General features: G+C 48.5%; 1 protein-coding gene across 2 annotated transcripts in view; it reads right to left on the reverse strand.

The window, feature by feature from the left end:
* Positions 1-19,623, reverse strand: part of HELZ2 (helicase with zinc finger 2) — a 51,392-nt gene that overhangs the window by 14,949 nt on the left and 16,820 nt on the right. Inside the window, exons 4-14 of one of the 2 annotated variants that reach the window (XM_083447233.1) lie at positions 19,399-19,506; positions 17,737-18,263; positions 16,217-16,849; positions 14,097-14,883; positions 12,336-12,411; positions 8,165-11,675; positions 5,617-5,702; positions 4,466-4,600; positions 3,955-4,110; positions 1,636-1,780; positions 488-604 (exon numbers count right to left, since the gene is read on the reverse strand). In XM_083447233.1, the coding sequence (XP_083303359.1) occupies positions 488-604; positions 1,636-1,780; positions 3,955-4,110; positions 4,466-4,600; positions 5,617-5,702; positions 8,165-11,675; positions 12,336-12,411; positions 14,097-14,883; positions 16,217-16,849; positions 17,737-18,263; positions 19,399-19,506 (6,281 nt within the window). Of the gene's footprint in view, positions 1-487; positions 605-1,635; positions 1,781-2,199; positions 3,050-3,441; positions 4,111-4,465; positions 4,601-5,616; positions 5,703-8,164; positions 11,676-12,335; positions 12,412-14,096; positions 14,884-16,216; positions 16,850-17,736; positions 18,264-19,398; positions 19,507-19,623 lie in introns of those variants that run through there. The other variant, XM_083447234.1, reaches the window with a different exon arrangement.

The raw sequence follows: 19,623 nt of genomic DNA on the forward strand, positions 1-19,623 counted from the left end.
AAAGATCAAACTTGCCGATCCCTGATCTAGCCCATTATCCTGCTTCCCCACAGGACTATAGTTCTTTGTGATGTCCATGCTTGGGAAATGGTGGTTTGTTGAAACTGGTTAGTGAGAACAAACCAGAATCAAACCGAGGTTTAATAACCTGGCTTGTTCTCCAAACACAGTTCAAGCAAACCATAGTTCAAGCAAACCATACTTCTCCGAGTGAAGACATCACAGGCTACTATGGTTTGTTACAAATCAGAAGCAGGAGCTTTCAATCTCCTATTCTGACACACATTAGAAAGGGAGCCGGGACAGTGCAAGGCCCCCAGGGCTCATTCACATAGTTATGGTTTACCATTACATTTGAACTGGGCCCATGAGACTGCCTATCACCAAAGGACTGTCTGAAATCTAAGAATGCAAATCAAAGCAATAATAAGATAAAATGTTTCTCCATCGAAGGCTTGGCAGAAAACTAGGTCTGTGTTGCACTCACTCGTTAATTTCATCCTCTGTTATCTCCTCTCCTCTGTTCACACGTGCATCGAATTCACAGATTTGTCTCGCAAAAGGGTTCGGTGGACGGCGGATCAGGTAGTGTAGAGTTATGTCCCTGTGCAGAAAGTATTACCTTTTAAGTTAAAGACTAAACACAATGCACAAGCAATAAGCGCTAGCCCTTGCAAGCATTGCCCCAAATCATTCCAAGTTACTAGGGCTACAGACTTTCAAATCATTTAATTACTCAGTTAAAGCTTTAGTCAATCAACAGGACCATTTTATTGACAAAACCGAGAATTCAGACTCCCTTTTCATTTTGTTTAGGGCCGTTTTGGATCCTGATGTGTTTCTACTAGACAAAATGGAAAGATATATGAAGAGGTCCATTGCCTGTAAGTCGTTTGGAGCCTGGGCTCATTAAGTTTCCTCCAACCCACTTCTCAAAAAAGCACCCCCATTTAGCTCTGCTAAAATGTCATTTGCTTTACTTTGATCTGTAAAAATGCAGAGGCTGAAATCCTAGCACACACATGTGGGAGAAAGCCCCAGAAAACTTGGTAGAACTTCTTTCCAAATGAACATGCGAAGGGTTACACTGCAAATCAATTAATTATTATTTATTCACAAGTCTGGAAGGAATATTGGGCTCATTTGCACCACTCTCTTTCCACCCTCCTCTCTCTCTTCCCCACCCAATGTTCTTTGTTTCCTTGACTCCTTCCTGGTTTGCACCAAAGTATAGTTTGCCACAACATCCAGATCTGCAGAATATTGTTTGTGCTTGCTGCATCAAACCAACTTCAAATTGCAGTTGCAATCCTAGTTTCCAGGGTAGGCACAAACCAGAGTTTGTCTCTTCAGACACAATGGGAAACCATGGTTTGCCAGAAACCAGGAAGGAACTAATTCATCACAGGGCCAAGGAAAGGAAAAGGGAAGTGCCCAAGCCAAATATTGCATCCAGGATCATCCTTGTAGCACCAAACTATGGTTTGGTATCCCATCTGTTTTATATATATTATTCCCACTAGAAAAGAAACAACATTCAGCTGTATCAAATCATATAAATAAGCAGGTTTAAATTTAAGCACTGTTAGGAAAATGTCTACATATCTGATTGTGTGAGGAAATTGAAGTTCGAACCTGATCTCCGGCTTGGATTTCGCGTCCCGCTGGGATTTCCGGGACACATGTAGGCTGCTTCCTGGATAGGGGAAATCCATGGTCTCTATCGTTTCTCCATACACCCTCAAGGGCCTCAGATAATTCTTCATCTTCAACAGCATCTCTGCAGAGGCAGCAAAACAGCTAGGCTGAAAAATGAACTCTGCGGCCTATGAAAAGTGACCCAAAGCTTAAGATGCTACAGACACTAGGCTGTTCCTATGCAACAAATTAAACTCGGCTGTCAATTGAGAGGCCCTGCCCGTACAATTTGCTACGAAGTCACAGAATATTCACAAACATTCCAACAGTGCAGTCCAAAGCCACCAGCACGAAATTGTTGGGAATTGGTGGATCTTGGGCTGTTGGGGATAAACTGAGGCCCAGCCAGGGCTACATTAGCACAAGTCTGTCAGGGAAATACCCTCAACTTTGCTAAGGCACAACTATGCTGGCTCAGCTGGTGCTACTAAAGTGGGCTGAATTTAAGTCACTATAAATTCTGGCAGCTTCTTATACTGAGGATTGCTCTGCCTGTGTTGCAGGAAAACCAGAAGGCTGGCTTGACTGAGGAGTGGGGATCCATTTAGGGCATAGGGTTAATTTCATTGTACACAGGTTGTACATATTGTTATTATTAGGAGCAGGACAGGGGGCAAATTACCACTCCACCCTGGAGTTCAGGGAGTGTGTCTTATGCAGAGCAGACGCCAGACAACTTTTTAAAGGACTCTCCCTCCTTGCTGTCTTTCTGCTGACAGGTGAAGATTGTAGTTTTAAGGAATCTCCTTTTAACAGTGCTGTTTTTATTGTTTCTGTTATCTGCATCTTAATAGATTTGCTTTTAAATGTTTTTATTTTATTACAGTTCAATTTTTTTTTAATGATTCTCTTTTATTTGTTTTTGGCTTATTGTATTTTATCTGTGTTGTTTGAAGTTGTGGAAGCCCCTTTTGAGTCTCAGCGCGACCTATTATTATTATTAACAACAACAATCCAAGTTTATTAAACTTTATTTGCTTATAACAAATAATATTTGCTTATTATTTGCTTATTTCCTTTTTCTTTTTGCTATTCCCTGCTTGTTCAATAACGTTTATTTGGGATTGACTATCGGGTCGACGCTCTTCAAGAAGTTCCACCTCACTGCAGGTCACATCCTGAAAAGTGACGTTTCAGACAGGTAGAGAGAATTATAGGGGATTTAAAGGCATTCAGGAAGTAACAGAAGGGTGTCAGTTAGTGCAGAAAGTATTGATCTGACGTGAAGAGATCTTTCCAATTCTATTTAATTCAAGAGGGTTCTGGAAGCTTCTATGTGTGAAAGAAACAAGCAGAAGGTTCATGGTGTTTGGGTTATTCCTTCAGAGAAGCTGAGTATAGCTGGTGTAAACTGGCTCATAGAATCATAGAATCATAGAGTTGGAAGAGACGACAAGGGCCATCAAGTCCAACCCCCTGCCAAGCAGGAAACACCATCAGAGCACTCCTGACATATGGTTGTCAAGCCTCTGCTTAAAGACCTCCAAAGAAGGAGACTCCACCACACTCCTTGGCAGCAAATTCCACTGTCGAACAGCTCTTACTGTCAGGAAGTTCTTCCTCATGTTTAGGTGGAATCTTCTTTCTTGTAGTTTGGATCCATTGCTCCGTGTCCGCTTCTCTGGAGCAGCAGAAAACAACCTTTCTCCCTCCTCTATATGACATCCTTTTATATATTTGAACATGGCTATCATATCTCCCCTTAACCTCCTCTTCTCCAGGCTAAACATGCCCAGGCTAAACATGGTTCTGTTAGCTCTTTCTGTCAAGGTCATGCTGACTAATAAAAGGCCAGAAGGAGCCTGGGTTTCACTTTCTCTTTCTGTCTCTCTTCCTTCTGGTGTGGTGTTCTGTATATAGTGTTAAGGTTTAGTCTTATTATATTTTAAGTTAAAGTCTGCTGCAACTGGATTTCTTATGGACAGTGCCAATCCTGAATGTATTGGATTTGTGACCATGATGCTCATGTGCCTTCAGTAGCAGCAAGGCTCTTCTGGATGAAATATTAATTGCCTCTGGTCTGTTTTGGGGGGAATCCTGCAACGTGTTTTAAGTTGTTACTCTGCTCACTATAGATTGGAATCTACCCTGGATCAATATTGAGTAGACTTTCAATGACAGAGGGGTCTTAGCAGAGGGATGGAGCACAGCTGTGACGGGAACAGCCCAACCAAATTTACACCCCAGACAATCTCCACTTTGACTGCCTCTCCATGATGTAAGAATGGATCTTCTTTACTCAACAAAGACCATTACCAGAAACAACATCGACGGATTTGTTTGACGGCCCACAGTACATGATGTGGCTCTTTGCTTTTTCAGCATCCAGAGTTGGACCCTTCCCTTTTTCTTCCAGATTCAGCTGATGGAACCAGTAAACGATATGGACACCAACCACGGTCTTGCCAGTCCCTGGACAAGGAGGAGGGGAAATAGCAGTGAGGGGCCTGCCGTTACAGAATCATAGAGTTGGAAGGGAAAACAAGGGTCATCTAGTCTAACCTCCTGCAATGATGGAATCTTTTGCCCAACATGGAGCTGGAACACACAACTCTTTGAGATGAAGAGTCTCATGCTTTACCGATTGAGCTACCAGCGCAGATATCCCTGACTTGGCGCTGGTTCTACTGGACTTCTAATGGGATTTTTAATGAGATATGTATAAACAAAGTCATGGAACAGTTGGGGCAGATTTAATATCAGCGACACCCCGACCCCCATCCCGCCAAGAATCAACTACGCACCCCCCCCCATGCTGTCAACTCACCTGGCGGGCCTTGGATGAGTGTGAAAGGCTTTCTCAAGGCCTCTGAAATGGCACAGTTCTGGCTCGGGTTGAGTTTCCGGAAGCTTCCAGGAAGATCAAAGCTTTTGAGTGCCCAGAACTTAGACTGCCTCACTGCTGTGTATTTTTAAAACAACAACAACAATGTAAAACACACATTCAAAACATCAATTGCATCAAATTTCGCCTGCGCTCAGTCATAAATCTGCTAAACCCCGCTTTTCGTTTTCTGATTTTAAAAAACGCGTGAAAATTTCACATTTAAATGGTATCACTCCTCCCTAAAGTATCACTCAACACTAAAGTATGAATCTTGAGGGCTTAGCATGTTATTCAATGCATTATTACATTATATTACAAGGTGTAATATAATGTGATATATTACTGTTGAAGGTGGTGGAAGGAGCTAACTGCAAAAAGTCACCAAGCAGGCATAGAGCAGGGTTTCCCAAACTTGGGTCTCCCGCTGTTTTTGGACTACAACTCCCATCATCCCTAGCTAGCAGGACCAGTGGTCTGGGATGGTGGGAACTGTAGTCCAAAAACAGCGGGAGACCCTGGTATAGAGCAGAAGTGGGCTCTTTAAACCCTTTGGGCTTTGTCCTGTAATGCGTTACTGAATAAAGTCTGACCAACTGCGAAATGGGTGTAAGCCTCTGTACTTGAATCCCCAGGAAAAATTTCTCCCACGCTGAGCAAATTTGTCCCCCACCCCTAGTTCCAAGTTGATGCCTCAAATTGGCAGCAAAATCCTGATCAGCGTGCATGCAATTGCACCTTGAATCTTGCAAGCCCTAACAAAAGCGTTAAAGATTATTACTATTTTGAGCACCTCAAAATAACAACTAATATGAAGGTTCTGGTGATATGCAAACTCATTTGTGTAGATAATCAACTGGTCAATCGGTTAAAAGGCACGTGACTCAATCAACCCTAGTTAATTATTGGAAAATATAGACAGTGACAATATTGGATTAGATTTCTTATGCAAACTTCAACATAAAAATCCCAGGGCGGTTACAACAATGTAAATATACAATGTTGAAATAATGTACAATCCAAATCATGGTTGCTTTTGGAGCATCAAAGCCTATTATGGTTGTTATAAAACACTATAGTTTGCTTCCACTTACGTTTTTCAGAGATTTCCTTGCCGAGGGCAATTTGCTGAGCAAGCTTAGTCGCGTGCTCCAGTTTCCAAATGGCGGCCTCCTTCCGGCTGCAGGAAAAGGAAGAAATGTTAAGGTTAAGGTTAAAGCCAATGAGAAGCAGGATGGCATGGAAGAAAAAAAAGGAAGTGGAGAGTCTGGAAAGGTTCCAGCTAGGGGTGGGAGAATGTGCTGATTTCTCGGTTTGTCATTTTTCTAATCTTGTACTGTACTTGTATTGTATACCTGAAGGAGCGTCTCTACCCCCATTGTTCTGCCCGGACACTGAGATCCAGTGCCGAGGGCCTTCTGGCGGTTCCCTCATTGCGAGAAGTGAGGTTACAGGGAACTAGACAGAGGGCCTTCTTGGTAGTGGCACCCGCCCTGTGGAATGCCCTCCCTTCAGATATGAAGGAAATAAGCAGCTATCCTATCTTTAAAAGACATCTGAAGGCAGCCCTGTTCAGGGAAGTGTTTAATATTTAACGCTGTATTGTTTTTAACACTTGATTGGGAGCTGCCCAGAGTGGCTGGGGAAACTCAGCCAGATGGGCGGGGTATAAATAATAAATTATTAATATATTATTATTATTATTTGGTTCCTCGCATTCCCTGCGTCAGTGTGTGATTTTAAAAGAGCTCTTTGTGAAAATACACCAGCAATTTAGTGTGAATTTCTCCAGATATACACATTTGTGTGTGCAATTTTTGCATAAAAGGCACCTTTCTGCAAACTTGCTTTTCTCTAAGAGCATGCATTCAAGAATGTTACCTTCACCAACGTATGCCCTTCTCATGCATGTGCTACTTTGCTGGCAAACAGCATTGCACAATAAGGAGAAGTGCAAATTTTGAAAGCTGTCAGTTCTCAAACTGTTCTGGAAACTGCTGATTTGTTAGGTCTGGCTTTAAGTGCCAATAAAACTGAGATCCTCCCTTGTGCCAATCTCTCCCTGTGTTAAAATAGCCATAGAATGGCCTTGGAAGTATAGCAGGAGAGGGCCAATGCTGCTTTTGCATAAAGAGAAAGAAGGAACAATCACCATATGTGGTGGAAATGTCTCAAAGTGGGGAGATTTTGCTTCATGGTCATTGGTGCCCATATGTGCTGCTCACCTTGGCAGTGAAGGCAAGGGAGCACCACCATGGAAACTGCACTCTCTTATAGCAAAAAACTGGAAATGGAGAAAAATTCCATCAATGAAAGAATGGCAAATTAAATTTTGTGAATATATAAATCTGGCAAGACTCACAGCATTCATAAGGGGACAATCGGACCAGAAATTATTAAAAGAATGGGGATGTGCTAAAGAGTATATGAAAAAACATTGTTCTGGAGTAAGTATATCAGTATGTAATGAATGATGCTTTACAGGGTTAAAGAAAAGGAAAAATGGTGTAAAAAAGTACAATGATGGAAGTAATCTACATTAGACACAATTTACTAAGAGCAAAAATTTTGAGGTCTTAGAACAAAGGAAGGAAGTCAATATGTGTATATGTATGTAATTAGATTAGATTAGAATGATGATATGGTTTTATTTGTAGATGTGTGTGTGTGTGTTGTTCTTTTTGTGTGTGTTCTGTTTTCTTCTTTTTTTCTTGTTTGCATGGTATTATTTTGGATTCAATGTTTGTTTTTTTGTTATAATTTTGCATTGAAATAAAAAAAAAATTAAAAAAGAAGAAAAGAAACTGCACTCTCCCGCCTTTGCTGCAAACCAGTTGTGCCCAATACTGGCAAGCTGTGTCCTTTGCTGGCCTAGTGCCCACCCCACATTTTGGACTACAATTCCCATCAGCTCGGCTGGAGCTGACGGGACTTGTAAACAACTGGACAGCACCAGGTTAGCAAAGACTGCTGCAGCGAGGCTCCTTATGGGGTCCCTGCCATGGGAGCATATTCACCCAGTGCTTTTCCAGCTGCACTGGCTCCCGGTGGAGTACAGGGTCAGATTTAAGGTGCTGGTTTTGACCTTTAAAGCCCTTCACGGCCTAGGACCCTCGTACCTACGGGACCGCCTCTCCAGTATGCCCCATGGAGGACCGTAAGGTCCATAAATAACAACACCCTAGTGGTCCCGGGCCCTAAGGAAGTTAGATTGGCTTCAACCAGAGGCAGGGCCTTTTCAACTCTGGCTCCGGCCTGGTGGAACGCTCTGCCTCATGAGACCAGGGCCCTGCAGGATCTGATTTCTTTCCGCAGGGCCTGTAAGACAGAGTTGTTCCGCCTGGCCTTTGGCTTAGAATCAGTCTGATTCCCTCCCCCTCTTTCTTTTTTCCTTTCTCCTCCTGTGATGAGGCTGCATTTTGTATTTTAATCTTGTTTTTTAAGTTGTATTTCAATCAACTTGTTTTTATTATTGGTTGTTAGCCGCCCTGAGCCCAGTCTCGGCTGGGGAAGGCGGGGTATAAATTTTATTATTATTATTATTACATTGTGAACTGTTGCCTACCCATATGACCCGCAATGATAAAAGTTCTTGAAACTCAACTGTAGAACAACCAAAATGGTTCGGAGCAATGGACTTACATATCAGGCAGCAACTTTGGAATCAGCTCCACGGTGAACCTTGACGTCTCCTGGGTGACCTCCACAGGGATCTTTTCCATGGACATAAAGTGGATGCTGAAACGCACCATCGTTGCACCTCGCTGGTCAGATTTCTCGTTGTCATCAAACTCGTCGGTCCGCCCGTGGGCCACCCAGGTGTACGTAGCAGGGTCGATGGTGAATTTGCCAGCTTCAGCGCTTCCCTTAGTCAAGCTGAGCTGCTGGAGGCCACGGCTGAGGGCTTCTGCATCATCCTGGGCCCCATCAGCTTTCAGGCCCGAGAGGCGGACGCAGAGGTAGCAGTGGCTGAGGTGCACTTCAATGGAGCACTCCTTCATGAACTCCTTGGTCAAGGAGAACGTCCCCAGGAGATGTCCTTTCTTTGACCTCTGCTTCTCCCAAAAGATCTTGACGTCGTGCAAGACGATGGAGTCGTTTTCTGCCACGGCGCAGGAGGCGGCTTCCATGTCGGAGATGGGCAGCCACACCTTGCGATAATCGGAGGGATCCTTGTAAACCTCCTTGGAGGCCAGAGTGGCGTATTTGGAGAAGCAGTCGATGGGCCTCTCAGAGTGCTGCAGACATACGTCGAAGCCTGGGACCACAGTCCACAGCTGCAAAGACGGCACCAGGAAGCCCCGCTGGATATCGGTGGTGAGCTGGAGGCACAAAACATCTCCGGCGCTGAGCTCCAGGGACAGTTCTACGTAGTGTGAGCACCTGCTTCTCTCCATCCGGCCCAGAGTCCTCAGCTGCGTGCTGTGGCCCTTCTCAACCAGGGAGATCATCTCCTCATAATCTTTGCTCTTGACAGCTGCGAGGATGTTGCGCCAGGCCTGCACGTTGAAGAGGGAGACACTCTTGTCCCACAGCACTGGTGACTTTGGTGTGCACTCCTTCAAGGTCACCACGGAGTAGATCCTCTTCTTCCACATCAGCCTCACGCTGTTCCGTTCTTCGATGAAGGCCGGTTGTGCCACCAGCTGAAGAGCTCTGTAGTTGACAAGCTGAGGGTCTCGAAGTGTCTCCTTGTTCAGAGGAAACATGATTCTGAAGTTCTTGGCCATCCCTTCCACGCACATCACAAAGGAAACCTTCTGTTGGGCTTGTTGCTTCAGCTGAGTCGCCATCTCCAGCGAGTGGGCCTTCTTCTCATAGGCGTTCGCCATGCTGTTTTTCCTGTTGAAATCGTGGCAGAGGAACTCAATGTCCTCTGAGGAGTACTGCACTGGCTTCTTTGAAATCACAGACAGGATGTGACGCTGGAGGATCAGGTCCATGTAGCGTCGGATGGGGGAAGTCGCCCAGGTGTAAGAGTCCACGTGCAAGGAATAGTGGCCCACTTTGGACTGAGGAGATGAATTGGAGCGAAGGAAAAATGAGCGGGACAGAAGCTTCCGGAACTCCATGTTCGCCGGGGCCAGCTTGGGATGGATGTCGTCCGTTGTAATAAGGTCAAGCATCTTGGGGACATCGCAAGCATCGGCAGCTGACTTGAGGTGGTCCCACAATGAAGTCAGGAGGGTAAACTTCCCGCTGGTCCCCACGTGGACCCCTGTGGCTGCAGCTCCCAGATGATGGGAGAGGTGGGTGGACAGAGGAATTATATCACGGTATTTGTCCCTCATCTGAGCCATCTGTTGTGGGTTGGGCTCCACCTGGCAGCGCAGAGGGGTTCGATCTCTGGTGGAAGCCTTGTTGGTGAGGAACTCGCCCACGGAACTGTTGAACATGATCATGAACTCCTCAACCATCTGGTGGGAAGACCTCTGGCCCAGAGGGCATTCCTCGTCCAGTTGATCATAATAACAGTCTTCATGAAGCCGGGACAGCCGATGTACGCGGGAGAAGTGGTACGCAACCGCAACACAATCCTCCAGGGTATCAAAGCGTAGGGATGGCGCCTCTGCCTTGTAGCTGTTCTTGATGATACCCTCTGCCTCCTCATAGGTCAGCTGCCGGTCTGAGCAGATTGTGGACACAGCAAAGGAGACATTCGCCATCTGGTCCGTCTTCTTATCCACCGTGACGAAGAGAGAGATCACAGGCCTATCTTTCTGCGGCAGGAGACTACAGAGGTCTTGGCTTAGCTGAGGCGGGAGCATGCAAACCGGCTCCTTTCCGGGAGCGTAATAGGTGGCTCCCCGGTTCTTCGCTTCCGTATCGAGAGCGCAGCCTTTGGGGATCACAGAAGCAACATCGGCAATGTGGACCCCTATCTCATATTTGTCACCCAGGTCTCGGACACTGATGGCATCGTCCAGATCCCTTGCACCTGGGGGGTCAACGGTGAAAGTGAGGTAAGCCCGAAGGTCTTTCCGGTTACCCTTTGTAGGAGAGAGCTTGCTAGAGGAGATCGTGGCCACCTCTTTGTTCACTGAGGGTGGGTGTTTGCTCTTGAGGCAGTATTCTGTGTCAAGGATACGCAACCCTTCCTCTAGGGTCTTAGCCAGAGGAAGAACCTCCGTAATAATCCCTAAGGGGAAGTAAAAGCCGTTCCGCCAATTCAGGACTTGGACCACAAAGAGGGAGTTCCTCCTCAGTTCTTGGGTTATCTTCTTGCGGGTCTTCAGCTTGATCTTGCCCCCTTGATCCACCCTGCGGATGGGAATGACATTGGGTTCATCTCTCAGCCCAGGGACGAAGATTTTGGTGACAGTCTGGTCAATGGGGACCATGACGCGGGGATCGAACTCGTCCATCATGCAGGTGAAGATGCGGTCCCGCTCAGCCTTCTTCAGAACCCCCACCACTTTCCCACGGAGACTTCCCTCGCCACGGGCTGGGCTGGGCTGCAGGATCTCCACCAAGACCTGGTCCCCAGTGAAGCCCATCCCACAGTGAACCCGGCCTTTGATGTGGATGTTCAAGGGGGGGACGTCGTCCAGAGTGAAGGCAGACGCTCGGTCAAATTGCTCCTTGATGAGCTCGCATCGCTTGTACATGTTCGGGTTCATGCGCAGACACTCCTGCATGGTTTGCAGGTGGAAGCTGACGTACTCCTGCCTGCTGCTTTGGACGGTGGCCACCTCGGACTTCACGTTCATCAGCCCTTCGTCAGAGACCGTCACCACCATGTCTTTGCTCTCGTCCAGGAGCTCCTGCAGTATGGGGTCGTCGACGTTCAAGCTCTCGGCATCCGACAGCCAGGATTCGGTGTCGCTGCCCTCTTCCTCGAGCTGGGGGCTCCCCCTGTTCCAGCTGGCCCGGTCGCACACCGCCTGCCTTATCTCCTCCAGCGTCAAGGTCTCAGGAGTCACGGTCTTCTTGTCAATGCACTCCTTGAGAAAGCCTTTCCAGACTTTGCTGCACTGCCCAAAGGAACACAAAGCCACTGCGTCCCCCACGACAACGACCTGGGACTGGGCCCTCGTCATGACGGTGTTCAGCATCCGAGCATCGTTGAAGAATTCCAGGTTGGAGCAGTTGACGTGGCAGAGGCTCTCCCTGGTGTGAACGGTGCTGATGATGATAACGCGGAACTCCCTCCCTGTTTCAAAAACAAGACAGAATTGCAAGGAAATGGGAAGGGATGCGGCTTCCAAATGGAGACCATGAAGCAGAGGTAGATACAGTCAAGAGTCCCTCAAACGGGATCCAGATTTGCCAAAATCTGATCATGGAGGGAAAGGCTAAAGGTGGGAACTGAGAGGTGGTCTGAAACATATAATTCGATCCAACCAAGTCCAATGCAACCTAGACTTGTATCGCAACGAAGCCCTACTCACAGGATTTCCATTGATTTCAGCAGGACTTAGCTGGATCGAGAACATTGGGTTCACATAGCTCAGTGATGTCTACTCGACTGGCAGTGGCTCTCCAGGGTTTCTGGAGGGGGACGGAAGCTGCTCCAGCCCTACTTGAAGGCACCAACCAGGGTTTTAATCTGGGACATGCAAAATGGGATGCTCTGTAACCAAGCTAAGACCTAGGAGAACAGGCCTTAGACCAAGTCAGGTCAATGGTCCATTTAGCAGAGCATTGTCTACATTGAAAGGCAGTGGTGAATGGGTGCTCTGTCACTGAGCTCTGGCCTTGTGACAGGGAGTGGCTGCTTGGAAAGGGTTATGGGGGATAGCGTCCTTATTTCTCATAAGCTGTGGTTCCTTCTTTGGCTTCAAGTACACCTGGCAGCTAGGCAAGTACCAACCTGGCAGATTCTCGTAGCCCTCCACCACCACATCCCGCAGGTGCTTCTTCCTCAGCTCCTGCCTTATTGCTTTCACCTGGTGAAAATAAAGAGGAGCCGGTCAGTTCACCAACAGGCACGCGGCTTTAACAAGGCTGGTTGCGTCCTTCTGCAGCAAGGCTCCCTTGCACAAGGGATGTATGTTTTTTGCCATTACGGGTCCAGCTGCATTTCTGCCTCTCATGTAGCTGTTGGAATCATGTCAAGAGAGTGGGGAGTTGGCAATGTTTGCTATTGATTGATTGCTTCAAAGGAGTTCTAAACTGATTGCACAGTAAAATATCAGAGCAGTGCATGGGGAACCAAAATTAAACAAGCGACACAGAACATAATCACAGTTAAAATAACAGGACAATGCCCAAAGAGAATCAGTGGGCAATAATTAAAAATGTTGTTGAGAATTGGCTTGGGCAAATAAAAAGGTCTTAACAGGAGCACTTGTAATTAGCAGTCTCCATATCGATGTTTGGGATAGTTATCCTCATCTTGCTGGCTACTCTTGGGTAGGATGGAACTTTGCTCTCACCTGCAATATTTTCCCAATTTATTTTGCATGTGGTTATTTTGCATGCTTGCAAGATTTGGCTTTGGAGAGCTTTAGCTTTGGTCTTGCTGCATACAAACCTCCTGGCTTATAAAGCAAGCATTTTTTGGTTTTTTTAAATGTCTTGGTGACCAGGCAATAAAGTTCCCATCATTCCTGACCACTGGTCCTGTTAGCTAGGGATCATGGGAGTTGTAGGCGAAAACTTCTGGAGGGCCGAAAGTTGGGTATGTCTGGTGTAAATGTTATATGTAAAAAAATTATAATAATACAAAATGTCGCTCCTCCTGTCACTGAGCACATAATAAATAATAATAATAATAATACAGTCATACCTCATGTTATGTTTGCTTCAGGTTGAGCGTTTTCAGGTTGCATCCTGTGGCAACCCGGAAGTACTGGAAAGGATTACCTCCGGGTTTTGCCGCTCGCGCATGCGCAGATGCAAAAAAGGATGTCACACACATGCGCAGAAGCAGCGAGTCGCGACCCGCGCAGACGGGGGATGCATTTCTTTCAGGTTGCGAACGGGCCTCCGGAACGGATCCCATTCGCAACCAGAGGTACCACTGTAATACCTTTATTGTCAATGTACAACCTGTGTACAGTGGTGCCCCGCAAGACGAATGCCTCGCAAGACGGAAAACCCGCTAGACGAAAGGGTTTTCCGTTTTGGAGGTGCTTCGCAGGACGAATTTCTCTATGGACTTGCTTCGCAAGACGAAAATGTCTTGCGATTCCTGGGGGTTTTTTTTCGCTCCCCACCCCCTTTTTCTAAGGCACTAAACTGCTAATAGCCTTTTAGCAGCTAATCCGCTAATCCCTTAAGCCTTTAATTGCCGCTAATTGCCGCTAAACCGCTAATAGCGCTAGTCCGCTAATAGGGTTGGTTCGCAAGACAAAAAAACCACTAGACGAAGAGACTCACGGAACGGATTCTTTTCGTCTTGCGAGGCACCACTGTACAATGAAATTAACCGAGCCTCCCCCCTACACACAAACACTCAATCCATTTGCACTCTGTGTGCTTGCCGCACAACACACCAACCCCAAAAGTCAGTTGCACTATATTATTTTCCGTTCAGCAGCCTAACAGCCCACGGATCGAAACTGTTTTTTAGCCTGTTAGTATGACTGATTACGCACAGTCCCAACCACACAGTAACCTCATGACGCACCTGGATCCCATAGGAGACCACGCATATCCTCCTGAAGTCCCGCTCTCCCCATTGATCCGGCCACCTCTGGGCCATCTCTTCCACCTTCTCCACCACCTGCCCGATCTCTGAGGCGTTGCGCCAAGAGCTGACGGTGGAATCCCACTCGGCGGAACCGGCGACATGGCAGAACATGAGCGGGTGGAACTCGGGGTGCGGAGGGATGTTCCCCATGGCGCGGATGGCGTCCCCTTTCCCAACGTAGAAGTGCCTGGAGACGAAGTCGATGATGCTCGCCGCGGAGCGGTAGTTCTCGTTGAAGATGACCCTGCTCTTCAAGGCCACCTCGTGCTTCTCCTTCTGGTAGTACTGGAAGAGGCGGTTCAGCAGCGTGTGGTCGGCCGACTGCTCCCCGGCCTGCAGGCAGAAGAGTTTGGGGGTCGTCTGCATGTGGTCCCCCGCGAGGATGATGCGGGTCTCGAAGGTGGCCAGGGAGAGGGGGACCAGGGCCTCGCACTCCAGCATCTGGGCAGCTTCGTCGATCAGGATGTGGCTGAAATAGCCAGGGGTCAGCCCAAGCTCCCGGGGCTGCATGGCGGTGGTGACGATGATCCTGTGCCGATCCAGTTCTTCCTTTGTGGGGAGGCGGAAGGAGTCTCGGTTCTGGGAGAAGCAGCAGTAGAGCTTCGCGGTGGGGTCTATCATATGGATCTTACGTTTGATGTACACGGCCCTTAACGGGACGGCCTCGGGGTGCCCGGATGTCACGTAATCGTGGAAATACTCGCGGATGTATATATCGGCGGCACTGGGGAAATAAGATGGGTTTACTGCAACCATTTAAAAACACAGAGCTTGTAACAAATCAGACCGTTGCTCCATGCAGCTCCATGCTGTCTACACAGACTGGCAGCAGCTGTGCAGGATTTTGAGCAGGAGTAACTCCTCACAGAGATGCCAGCAGGGATTGAACCTTTTGCTTCCAATGCAGACACTCTCCATGTGACAGCCCTTTAGGTAAAGGTAAAGGGACCCCTGACCATTAGGTCCAGTCGTAGCCAACTCTGGGGTTGTGGCGCTCATCTCGCTTTACTGGCCGAGGGAGCCGGCATACAGCTTCTGGGTCACGTGGCCAGCATGACTAAGCCGCTTCTAGCGAACCAGAGCAGCACACGGAAACGCCGTTTACCTTTCCACCGGAGTGGTACCTATTTATCTACTTGCACCTGACGTGCTTTCAAACTGCTAGGTTGGCAGGAGCAGGGACCGAGCAACAGGAGCTCACCCCGTCGTGGGGATTCGAACCATCAACCTTCTGATCAGCAAGTCCTAGGCTCTGTGATTTAACCCACAGCACCACCCACGTCCCTTTAGACTTTACCTATGCATGGTGTGGATCTTATATCAGTGTTATGAGAGTGTGAGCAACACATTTCTCTCTCCCCTTTCTCCACAACATGCAGAACTGCAATGGTAACCAGAAGGCTGGAGTTTGGAGCCCAGCCAGGGCTGGCTGTGGGCAGGATCCTTGCATTGCTGGGGGTTTGACTAGATGACCCTTGGGATCCCTTCCACCTCTGCCACGCTATGATAATATCAAGCAGGTAAAGGAACTACAAACATGAATCTACAATCTATGAAACTCGAAGCTACAAACATGAATCTGACCAAACTGCGGGAGGCAGTGGAAGACAGGAGTGCCTGGCGTGCTCTGGTGCATGGGGTCACAAAGAGGCGGACACGACTGAACGACTAAACAACAACAAAAGGAACTAAAAAATGCTTCTGAAACGTTGTCACATGGAGGATGGAGCAAGCTTGTTTTCTCCTGCTCCAGAGGCCCTTAGGGCCTGAAGCAGAAGCACTGACTCTCCTTCCTTGGAGGTTTTTAAGCAGTGCTTGGATGGCCCTCGGCCATGGATCATCCAGCTGAGATTCCTGCATTGCAGGGGGTTGGACTAGATGACCCTCAGGGTCCCTTCCAACTCTACAATTCTATGCTGATATGTTTTAAAGAGCTTCCAATGTGCCTTTAAAGCACATTAAAAAGGTAAAGGGATCTGATTCCCTGAATTCTCCTGTGGTTTCCACCCCTTGGTATTCAGAAGCAAAGCCATCTCCTCTCCAAGGACCCAACTCACCTGTTGGTGTGGGTGCAAATCAGGACACGGGTCTTTGGCTGTTTGATGATCTCCAAGGTGGCCATGGCCAAGGTGTAGGTCTTCCCGGTCCCGAACGGCCCGTAGATCAAGAGAGGCGGCACCTGCCGGACTCCAGCCGCCTGCCCGGTGATGAAGGAGATGGCTTGGCTCTGCTTCTTGTTCGCCCTCTGCAGGAGAACCTGACCGAGGGGTCGTGGGATGGAGCAGGCCGCGACGTCGGGGAAGACAAGCTTCTCGTCCTTCAGCTGGTCCACGGCCCAGTGCCACTGCCGGAACTGGAGCTGGTCAATCTGGAACTGGACCTCCACCTTGAGAGACATTTCTGCTTGGAGACCCAGCTCGACGCAGCAGCGCTTGGGCAGGAGAAGCCAGATGCTCTTCTCGGCCTTCATCTCAACGGAGACCTCAAAGACGCGGTTGTTGGCCGGAGGGTCCGGGGCCAGAAAGGCAGTTTTGACCAAGCGGTAGAGGAGGTAGCCTTCTTCGGAGTCCGGGGTCAGGGAGTAAGGGGTGGGGAGGTGGGCAAAGAGCTCTCCTGGGGGTGCACATTTTATCCCCATGGAAAGGGTCTCCATCATCTGCTGAAGGGAGATGGTCACTTGGAAGTTGAGCCTGTATATCAGAACAAGAAGGGGGATCAAAAAGTAGGGAAAGAGGTTGGGAAGAAGGGGAGGAGGCAAGAGGGGCAAAGAGGCATGAATTTAAAATCTTGAATGATCAAAGCTAAATGCATGCTAAATAGTAATAATAATAAACAGGTAGACTGCGATCGACAGGTCGACCCCCGGTTGTCAGAAGTTGATCACAGGCTCATTTTTGTCTGCGGGTAAAAAGGGACGTGGATGGCACTGTGGGTTAAACCACAGAGCCTAGGGCTTGACGATCAGAAGGTCGGCGGTTCGAATCCCCACGACGGGGTGAGCTCTCGTTTCTCAGTCCCTGCGCCTGCCAACCTAGCAGTTCGAAAGCACGTCAAAGTGCAAGTAGATAAATAGGTACCACTCGGGTGGGAAGGTAAACAGTGTTTCCGTGCACTGCTCTGGTTTGCCAGAAGCGACTTAGTCATGCTGCCCACATGACCCGGAAGTTGTACGCCGGGTCCTTTGGCCAATAAAGAGAGATGAGCGCGGCAACCCCAGAGTCGGCCACGACTGGACCTAACGGTCAGGGGTCCCTTTACCTTTACCTAAAAAGGAGCATTTGGTCCCCCTCCCTCTTTCCTTTATCTGTGTACAATTTGAAGAGCGGAAGGCGGAGTCTCCGCTGGCACTATGACTTATTGTTTATCTAACCCACCCACCCACCACGCCAAAAAATGGGTAGATCACTCCCACTTTTTTATTCTGTGAGTAGATCACAGTCTCTTGGGAGTTGGACATCCCTGTATTACATCATCTCCTAGAGACAACAACCCTGTATTATTATCCCCATAATGCAGAAGGGAAAGCTGAGGCTAAAAAAGCAAGCCGCACGCCTCAGGCCACCTTGGCCTCACTCACTTGGCGATCAGGGCTTCCTGCGCCTCTTCCTCCCTGAACAGGAAGTTGTGCATCTGCTCGCGGTAGTTCAGGCGGGCGATGGGCTTGCCCTGGGCGCCACGCTGGAAGTCCAGGGAGAGGGACGGGGCCTTGTACTTGGCCAGCAGCTCCAGCTCCTGCCCGGTGCGCTCCACGCTGGGCACCACCACCCGGTTGCCGCTGTGCCACCGCTCAAAGTCCACGAAGCGGCTGCTCTGCCCCGCGGACGACGGGTCCACTTGCCAGGGGGCCTCCCTCTGCCCCACCCGGGCCTGCAGCTTCCGGAGCAGGACCGGGCGCGCGCCAAAGTCGAAAACCAGCCACTGCTCGTAGACACCGAAGGTCTGGCACTCCAGGCACACCTCCACCTCCGTCGCCGGCGGAGACACCCGTACGGCCTTGAATCTTTCTCCCGAGGCGTAGGTGAGACCTCGCTTGAGCCCGCTCCCTGCCAGGTAGAAGGCAGCGCCAGGAACACGCTTCAGCAGGGCCACATGCACCAGCGGCTTCTGAAATTGGAAGGCGGCCATGTTATCTCACGTCACATAATAATAATAATAATCATCATCATCATCATCATTTATACCCCGCCCATCTGGCTGGGCTTCCCCAGCCACTCTGGGCAGCTTCCAACCAAATATTAAAATACAATAATACATCAAACATTAAAAGCTTCCCTAAACAGGGCTGCCTTCAGATGTCTTCTAAAAGTCTGTTCTCTTTGACATCTGGTGGGAGGGCATTCCACAGGGCGGGCGCCACTACCGAGAAGGCCCTCTGCCTGGTTCCCTGTAACCTCATTTATTGCAGGGAGGGAACCACCAGAAGGCCCTCAGAGCTGGACCTCAGTGTCCGGGCAGAACGATGGGGGTGGAGATGCTCCTTCAGGTATACTGGACTGAGGCTGTTTAGGGCTTTAAAGGTCAGCACCAACACTTTGAATTGTGTTCGGAAACGTACTGGGAGCCAGAGTAGGTCTTTCAAGACCGGTGTTATGCGGTCTTGGTGGCCACTCCCAGTCACCAGTCTAGCTGCCACATTCTGGATTAGTTGTAGTTTCTGGGTCACCTTCAAAGGTAGCCCCACGTAGAGCACATTGCAGTAGTCCAAGCGGGAGATAACCAGAGCATGCACCACTGTATGCCTGTAAGCCAGAGCTATTCTGCCTGGCCTTTAATTTGAATTCAGCCTGGTCTTTTATTTCCTTTCTCTTCCCTCCCCCTCCCCTTTTTATGAAGATCACTCTCTCTGAGACCCCACAGCTAATTTTCCCCTGGCCGCCTCGCTGGCCCAAGTAGGACCAATTCAGCCAGCTAGCCCCTGGGGATTATCTAATGCTTATTTCCCCTAAACTGATTTCTGAATTTTGGATTTTATTGTTATTCATGTTTTCACATTGTATTTCATGCTGCTTTTACAATTAAGTGTTTTAAATTTGTTGTTAGCCTCCCTGCGCCTGGTATTTGAACCGGGAAGGGCGCAGTATAAATAAAAAATTATTATTATTATTATTATTATTATTATCTGGCACTGACTCCCACCTGCAGAATGGGGTGGTTTAATCCAGCCCTATCTTCCTAAAGTAAGGATACGAGACTCCCTCCTTCAACATCTCTAGGATTTATTTTGTCTTCTCAAGCTTACCTTGGAATGAACAGTGAAAACCCATCGATAGCGCATCTTCTTGTCCTCCGACTGCACGCGCAGAGGTTGCGGACAGGTGACCTTAACGCCGTCAACATCCTCGGAAATCTGGTGAGAGAGGCAACCAGATGAGCCAAGCGGCCAGTAGCCAACAGCCTGGCCAGGGGAGATGGGAGCCTTCCCCCTTTTCGTCACTGTTCAGAGAAAAGATACCTCTGGGACTAC

This window comes from Podarcis tiliguerta (genome assembly GCF_965153285.1).
Source record: "Podarcis tiliguerta genome assembly, chromosome: 6".
NCBI lineage: Eukaryota > Metazoa > Chordata > Lepidosauria > Squamata > Lacertidae > Podarcis > Podarcis tiliguerta.